The sequence below is a fragment of the Paralichthys olivaceus genome, chromosome 1, assembly GCF_024713975.1.
Source record: "Paralichthys olivaceus isolate ysfri-2021 chromosome 1, ASM2471397v2, whole genome shotgun sequence".
Classification (NCBI taxonomy): Eukaryota; Metazoa; Chordata; class Actinopteri; order Pleuronectiformes; family Paralichthyidae; genus Paralichthys; species Paralichthys olivaceus.
This window is the reverse complement of record NC_091093.1, coordinates 12,251,165-12,259,301: the sequence shown is the minus strand read 5'-3', so window position 1 is coordinate 12,259,301 and position 8,137 is coordinate 12,251,165. Positions and strand designations below refer to the sequence as shown.

The window sequence follows — 8,137 nt, the reverse complement described above, 5'->3', positions numbered from 1 at the left end:
GATCGGATCTGCTTCAAAACTGAATGGCTTCTTCCCTAACCCACACTGCATCGTTTCATGATGATCCCTCTGAAAGTTTTCATGCAATCTCGTTTAAGATAAGCTAAAATTTTATTGACCCACACACTGAGGAAATTCAGTTGTTACAGCAGCAGGCAAGTCAGAATGAGATAGACAATCCAATGCAAATGGACAGGGACAGAGGAAGTAATAAGTATTGTTATGCAAGCCCCAAAACTTAGAAAACTAGTATGAGGTATCTGCCAATGACCTTATTACAGACTGTGACCTCAGTGTGGATCACAGTGAGCTTTTAGGCAATGAGTGGCTTTGGGTTTGCTCAATAATAGTTTATATGAGTAGTGCTAAAGAGACTCTGCAGGAAAAAGCAACATTAAGAACAATATTTCAAAAAAAACATTGTGCATCAGATGTATATTTTCTTGTGACACGGTCATAGGAAACATTATCTAACAAAGCGCGTTATCAATTCAAACAAGTTAATCTAAACCTAAATTGCCGCAGCACCTCCTCGCCACAGAGGGCGCTGTGTCTCGGCAGCGGCGGAGAGGCGGAGTTGAAAGTTCACAGCTGAGCGGCCGTGCTGGAGGAATCTCGAAACTTGAGAGAAATATGGATGAAAATCAGGATTTCGCAGCTGCTCTATTAGACAGCAAAGCAACCTACGTGCTCAGTAATGTGGCTGAAGTGGTGGAACGGATTCTGACCTTCCTACCAACCAAACCTCTCCTCCGGATCGCAAGGTAAAGGGAAATGTGACGTTAGCTAATGCTAATGGCAGCGCCGATGGAAGTGAAACTGTATCTCCAGACTCACCAGAGCAGACTGGAAGCTAGCGCGTCAGTGCGTCTGGTGTTTATGTGTCTGAGCTGCTTTGTAGCGTTGTTTTAATTTGTATTTTTAACAGAAACATCAGCTCGTTAACTTGGCTGCTAAGTTTTTGTGTGGCTAGCAGGTGAAGCTAAGTTTGTTTGTGGTTCTCCTCAGTGTGTGCAGGCTGTGGAGAAACTGTGCCCGCCGTGTGTTGAGGACCCAGCAGCAGCTCACCTGGGTGTCAGCCTGTGGACCGTCCGACACTGAGGTCCATGCCCTGTGCAGCATCCTGGCTGAGGAGGTGGAGGTAAATACCAAGCACCCACTGAATACTGACAGAGGGCTTCTCTGGACTGTAAACTCGAGATTAAACAGTTTGTAGAGGACCGTGTTCAACTTAATATATCCTGGTGTTAAAGGTTCAGTGTGTAGAATTTAGTGATATCTAGTGTTGAAATTACATGTTGTAGCTGAACACCCCTCACCTCACCCTCTCCTCCCAAACATGAAAAAGAACCTGAGGTAGCCTTCGATTGTCATATTAACTCAAAAGGTGTTTAGTTTGTCCAGTCTGCACTAATGTAAAAAACATGGCGGCCTCTGTAGAGAGGACCCCCTCCATGTAAATATAAAGTATTTAAATACAAAGTATTTGAATATAAAGTATTTGAATATAAAGGGCCTTTTCTGGGATAAGGAAAACTACAATTCATACAATTTAGATGAAACAAACTAGTGAAAACATCATGAGGATTATTCTACATTACATTTCTGCCAATAGATCCCTTTCACCTAAATCCTACACACTGGACCTTTAAGTCTTGGATGAACTAGTCCACCGGACCGAACCGGAACGATTACATAAGAGAAATGTTTTAGTTTGAGCAGCATGTTTATTTGATGGTTTTGCACAATTTGAATCATAAGGCATGATCACGCTTGTTCAGTTTCTTTACACTGTTTTAACACATTTCTTGAATCTTCTCATTCACAGAAAGTGTTTCTCCTGCCTAAAACAGTGTTGGCGATGGTAGACTGTGAGGCTTTTACTGGACAAGCGTATTGCTACAGACAGAGTAAAGGTTGGTATTAAACAATGTATGACCGTGCTTCAGTAGTTTGTTGCTTTGTGTTCATTAAGAAGAATACGTCAATTTTGTGGCGTCGAGTTGTGTGGGTAAGTGGTGCTACATAATTTTTTACTATATTCATTGTTTTGTCACTCAATATTGCTTAGTAATTTAGTATCTTAACAGTTAAAAATGTCAAAATAATTGATACAAAGGCAGCATTTGGCATCCATACCAAAAGATGTATTTGTTGAAAATACAAAATGTCAACAGAGAGAAAAATAAAGTGCCTTGTGATTTCCTGTGGTATTTCAAACAAATTCTATTTCATGTATATGAACACCATCACATCTGTTTATTAGAAAGATTTGTATTTGCCTCGGAAAACTGTGTGGAAGGTATAGAGCGCCTTGTAATAAGTATGATTTACACACATTTACAGAGACGATCTTGCATCTGGATGGAATCAGCAAAGAGGAAAGCTTTAAAACAATCTTGTCATCTTGCATAGTTTATATCTAAGAAGATGCAGACAGACTGAAAAATGTATACATTTATTGTACTGACAGAAACCTTTAGTTATATGAGCCATTTATCTGCAGGTTCATATGTATATTTATGTTGATTTTAGCTCATATTTAGTGAAAGGATGCTTTTTATAATAGTAGTCTCTGTTCATTGGTTATTTGCTCTCTCAAATTAAAAACTAACTAACATAGGTTTGAGTCGTAACCGAGGGTGTTAACATCTAGATACTGTGGGTATACAGACTTTATTCAGGTGTGTGCGAGTCAGTCAGTGATTGTTAAGCATGAATATTGAAGCACAAAAATACACTGAGGCTGACTTACAGGATGCTGTTCATGTGGGCTTGGAAGAAATCTTTAAGCAGTTAAAAATGAAAAACTTTTCAGGAAATGCAGAGTTTTGATTTTGATGCTGGCTGGTGAGAGGTACTTTTAGTATCATGGCAAATCTACCATGACCCCCCACTTAAAACAAGGTGGAACATGTCAAAGTTCTCATTCAACATTTGCTTGTTGTTGTTACACTAGTAGGTTTGTTTTAGTGGGAGAGAGTTGAATACATTGTGTGACATAATAGAAGGCCTATGGTTAGATGCATTTTTACATTGCACAATGACTGGCTTTCCTATCAGCTTGTTGTATTGGTTTTCATATACATCATAAATTATTTATTTTTTGTATTCAATGGAAATTTCTATTTAGAAAGAAGAAAGAAAAGTAGATTTACATTCTTATTGCTAAAAGAAATGTGCTCAGCTGGTGTAAATCTTTCAGAATGTACTGCTCCAGAGATGTTTTTAAATTCCAGCATATGTTTAAATTTTGATTGAAATTATAGGAACAGCAACCTGTTTCATTAACGTTTTCTTTCCTTAACTATTCTGAAGCAAAAAAGAGTCGTCACAGTCCAGACACAGTCGAAGAACTGAACCTGCTCTTCCCCAAAGGCTGTGACATCATGGGCGTTGCTACCCCAGGAATAGTCTGTAAGTGTTCTTCTCTTATTCTGTCTCTCTCTTCTAAATCCACATACAGGGAGTCATTTAACCCATTACTAACATAAAACATTTCTTAAATGAGCTTCAGATTTTGTGATGGTACAAGTATGTGATCCTATCCTGTTCAACTATTTAGAATGAAAATAAGTCACATGTGTTGAGTTCCTAAGACGAGTAGTTTCTTTCAGCAGCAAAGACTATGCATTAATCCCCCATGTTGCTGCTGCCTTGTTGGAAAGCACCAGCGGTGGCTGGCACTTCCCTGCCGCTGCCTCTGATAGATTGCCTCGTCTGCTCTGTGCTGTGCTCCCCATTTCTCTATATAATCACAACCCTCCGGAGAAGCAACTCTCCATCAGCCATGTTCTCGTTCCTCAAGATGATGGCTTATCAGGCTCCCGTCGTATATCAGGTTTAATGGCAGCCGCGGCTGTTTGTGATAACACTCATTTTGTGGTATTGCAGCTCACGGTCAGTGCAGGGTCATCACATAAATCGAATTCAATTGAATTAAACCTTTGATTGGATAGGATTGAATTTATGGATTTGTTGTAATAGATTTGCCAAATAGCCTCGAGTACATCTAATAATTTATGCACAATGGGTGCGAGGCTGCATAGTATTAAAAATATGATTTATTATTTACCTGCACATAGTATTTCTGCATAATCCTTTATTAATTCCATAACCTGAAACATGGTGGAGGATAAATGACATTATAATGTGCAGTGTTTGCTCATTTTGAGTTCAGTTCCCATCAGTTTTATCTCAGCACAGTCTCAAACCCTAGTAACTAAAAAGTGTGAGTGTGGTGAATGAGGGTCATTTAATGATGTTTATAATGCTAAAAGCAGATGTTTTCTCATTTGCATGGTAGCTCATCCTTGATTGTGTGCTGTTTATTAAGAATAGGGGAATTACACAGGAGCTTGTGTGTTGATTTTCCTGACGTTTATGTAACTTTGTGGTCCTTGCTTAGGCTGTGGTTTAAGGAACTGTGAGTTGTTAATTACAGCTATGACTGTTTTCCCTGCGGTCTTTTATAAGTAATACTGCAGTAACAAACACTTGGATTAAGGTTCTTTCAAGTAATCTGTACAGAAATAGAACAACCACAGGCCAAGTCCATCCATATTCCACACATCTCATGAAAACAGGGTTACCAAAACCATATGTTTTTTCAGACGAAGCAAATTATATGTCAACTGTGTCTTTTTGGTCATAGGTGAACTTGTAGGTTTTGACCTTACTATGTAAAGTGCCCTGAGATAATGTTTGTTCCATGTTGTGCTTTGATGTACTAATAAAATCTAATAGAATTTGTTCCTTCACAACATACTTGTGTCAGGGACTGTAAAAAACAAACTTCTGAATGGTGCCTTATTGTCTCTGTGCAGTGACTCCCAGTGGCCCTAGCTCCACCCCTCCTCAGGAGCACCAGGAAGGGGAGGCGGGCTTTGCGATCATGTTGCCCAGCATGGAGGGTGTCCACATCAAGCCCTTTCACTTCTGTAAGAAGTCCATCTCTCCGAGTGCCCTGAAAGAAGCAGGTGAGTGAAGACTCATATAAACAGAGATCAACAAAATCTTGTGAAGTCTGTCAGAACTTGTGTTTGCATCAGTGTTGTATTTATTGTGCTTTCTCCAGGACTAGTTGACAACCCAGAGCTTCGTGTGGTACTGTTGTTTGTCTATGAGGCATATAAACCTGGAGGAGCACGCTTCCTCAGCCAGCTGCTGGAGCAGCTGTCCAAGAGCAAAGCTCTCATCGCTGGAGGCCTGGTGGAAAGTGTCTTCTCTCCTCCCAGACAATGGTGAGCTATACCTCTTTACGCCAAAATTAGCACGAATACCCAGGGGTTTTTTTTAAATCGAAAACCTTCTAAAAGAGGCTATTGACTCCTTTCCCATCGCTACTAGAGGAGTTTGCCGCTCTTGTCTTTTCCTGTGTGCGCCATGTTTGATGTCACAAATGCACCGACAGCTAAAGCGCTCTCTCAACTCGCTGTCAAAATTAGCGCATTCAAATGACTGTTTCATTTCTGTCTATGCTGATCAGTGCCAGAGGTGATTAAAAACTGCATGTGTGCCGTGTTTACATACAGTCATTTAATTGTAAGCCATATTCTTGTGCGCACCCGTGGGTTTTTTGATCAACAAGTGGAAGTCTGAGAATACAACCTCACTCCATTTTGAAGATTGATATTAGTATTTCACTGTCACTTACACCCTTCATCTTCTCATTATGTCCTGATTGAATTGACAATGTCATTGTTAGAGCTAAACTTTCAGCAACATTTCTACTGCTTACTCTTTGCAATGTTCACACTTTTTCTATTCCCCTCATTTCTTGAAGCTGTAGCCAGGGTGCCCACGGTGTGGTGGGTCTGGCACTGAGTGGTTCTAAGGTGCAGGGGGCATCTGTCCTCTTGGACCAAGATATCAGCAATCCAAAGGCGGCTGAAGCCACAATCCGGCGGTTAAAGGCAGCCAAAATTCCAGAGAGGAACACCCTAGGGTTCATGTTCGCCTGCGTGGGGAGAGGCCAGAGCTACTACAACAACCAGACCAACGTAGAGGCTGACGCGTTTCACAAGGTGTTCCCCAACACCCCGCTCTTTGGCCTGTTTGGCAATGGAGAGATTGGCTGTGACCGAATCATCAAAGATGACTACACGCTGTGCGATACTGAAACGGACAGTCTGCAGCACGAGTACACTACAGTCATGACCCTGGTCCATCTAGGCTGACTGATCTTCCTGTAGAAATGGTGAAAAAAAACAGGAAAAGAGATGACTCCTGTTTGCAACTGCATTGGGGAACAACAAACATTCTGTACAAAATGTTAGTCACATTACAGATCAGAATATCTCTGTCAGCGTTTCTGCTCATAAAGCAGGAAATGAACCCTTCGGCCATTAATGTATTGGCATTGTTTGGGAAATGATGTCCCTCGGAGACTGTGTGTGAACACAGCTTAATATTAAAACTGAGTGAGTCTCACAAATAGGGCCCTAAAAACACAAACTGATCATCTATGTTAAAGTTCAGCTGTGATATAGCACTCATTTAAAATATATGTGTATATTTTTTCTCAAATTCTGCACAGATGGATGGCATATCTTTCTCACCCTCAGATGGTTCATGGTTTGTTTGCTTTCCAAGTGAGTAAATGATACACACTTGAGTATCCCAAGCTATTATTATAGTTGTTGATTCAGCAAAAGCACTTTTTTATTCATGTGAGTATTAAGAGGGTGGTTCTTCTTTTACAGAATCACGGTAATCTTGATTTAAATGCTCTTTCTCCTCCTTAAGGTTTTACTCTTAAGGTTTTTACACTTGTCTTACCAAGAATAATGAAAACGTGTTAGCTTAAAAATTAATACTCTTACGCAAGATTTCTATCTACCTTGGTTCAGGTGGCCACAGGGAATTCACTGTGACTGGTTTTATCCACATGTCAAGTCATATCTCCTACTACCTACTTCCTGATGGCAGTGAGGCTTATTGGTCACTGATGCAGTGCTGGTGCCTGATCTAGAACCAGTTCCACTCATTTGCACCGAAAAATAGCCTGGTTCGGTCTGAACTGCTCCTGTACCAGTACTTGTAGCTGTGTGAGGAGCCATGGCTGGAAATTTTGAGCAGTGAGAAGGTTTCAAAACCTTCAAACGCAAAATGTAATTACTTAGTAAAGTAAATGTATGAAAAGCAAGCAAAGCATCACTGTACTGTTGGCTGGGATTTCTTTCCAATGGAAATGACTCAAACTAACATAGTAACATTGTCTTTCCGTTTTTTGAGATTTGTTGGCAGCAAACCAACAACAGATTGGTGCATTACTGCCACCAGCTGGTATGGAGTGTGGACTACATAACATTCCATTTCAGACCGTTAAAAATGTGGACTGGTTTTACAAAATGAGTTGGTTCTGAACTGGCTCCATCTCCCCAGTCACTGCAGCTCAACAGAAAAATTGTACAGGGAATATGAACATTTATTCACTGTGTGAGTGACACTGACTGACAGAAACTCTCAGTTTCACCTCAAACTAGTCGCAACTCTTCCAACATTTCTGAATGAGACAGTTGAAGGAGGTTGGAAATTGAAGAACTGTTTAAGGTCATTGGAGATTAAATAATTAGTGTCTGGCTTTGCTTAAGTCAAATGGGAGCTGTTTTTTTCTGAAGTAGTGATATGGGGTGAGACAGTTCCTTTTATCCAATAAAATACATGTCTCAGTTAAATCCATGTAGTGCTGCAACTTTCATGTCTACATTTCTTTCTTGACACTGATTGATGTCTTGCTTTTTCCTCTGTAAGAATTAAGTCCAGATGACAATAAGGTGCAATTTCCAGTTTATCTATGTTTTTGCCCAGTAGCCCAATAACTGTAAAAAGCTTCAACACTGATTGCTGTGAGAACAGATGTTTTTTCAAGAACGGCCCAATACTTAAAAAATTAGGAGCATCTTCCTTCTCTGTATCATAATGTACACATCTGCCACTAGAGTGTGTGAAGAGGAAATGGAAATGTATTTTAAGTTTATGGCAAATTTAGCAATGCCTGTTTCTGTGTTGATGCACTTTTCTACATGTGCCAAATCATATCTGTTCTCATTTTCCTCCATAATAAAATGACAAACATTCAGTAAGTAGACATGTGCCTTTTCCCCTTTTTTTTATCCTCCCCCCCCCCATCTCA

General features: G+C 40.2%; 1 protein-coding gene across 1 annotated transcript; it reads left to right on the top strand.

Annotated features, from left to right (window-relative positions):
- Nucleotides 1–545: 545 nt before the first annotated feature.
- Nucleotides 546–8,090, top strand: fbxo22 (F-box protein 22). Its single transcript, XM_020079592.2, has 7 exons — nt 546–764; nt 1,009–1,141; nt 1,829–1,916; nt 3,319–3,417; nt 4,827–4,979; nt 5,078–5,243; nt 5,786–8,090. The coding sequence occupies exons 1-7, from the start codon at nt 634–636 to the stop codon at nt 6,177–6,179; spliced, it is 1,164 nt and encodes a 387-aa protein (XP_019935151.1). The 5' UTR covers nt 546–633; the 3' UTR covers nt 6,180–8,090.
- Nucleotides 8,091–8,137: the final 47 nt, after the last annotated feature.

Coding starts and splice junctions, on each gene's coding strand:
- fbxo22 (XM_020079592.2), top strand. CDS start 634: ATGGATGAAAATCAGGATTTCGCAGCTGCTCTATTAGACAGCAAAGCA. Junction 1,917..3,318: donor TTGCTACAGACAGAGTAAAG/GTTGGTATTAAA, acceptor ACTATTCTGAAG/CAAAAAAGAGTCGTCACAGT. Junction 4,980..5,077: donor GAGTGCCCTGAAAGAAGCAG/GTGAGTGAAGAC, acceptor TGCTTTCTCCAG/GACTAGTTGACAACCCAGAG.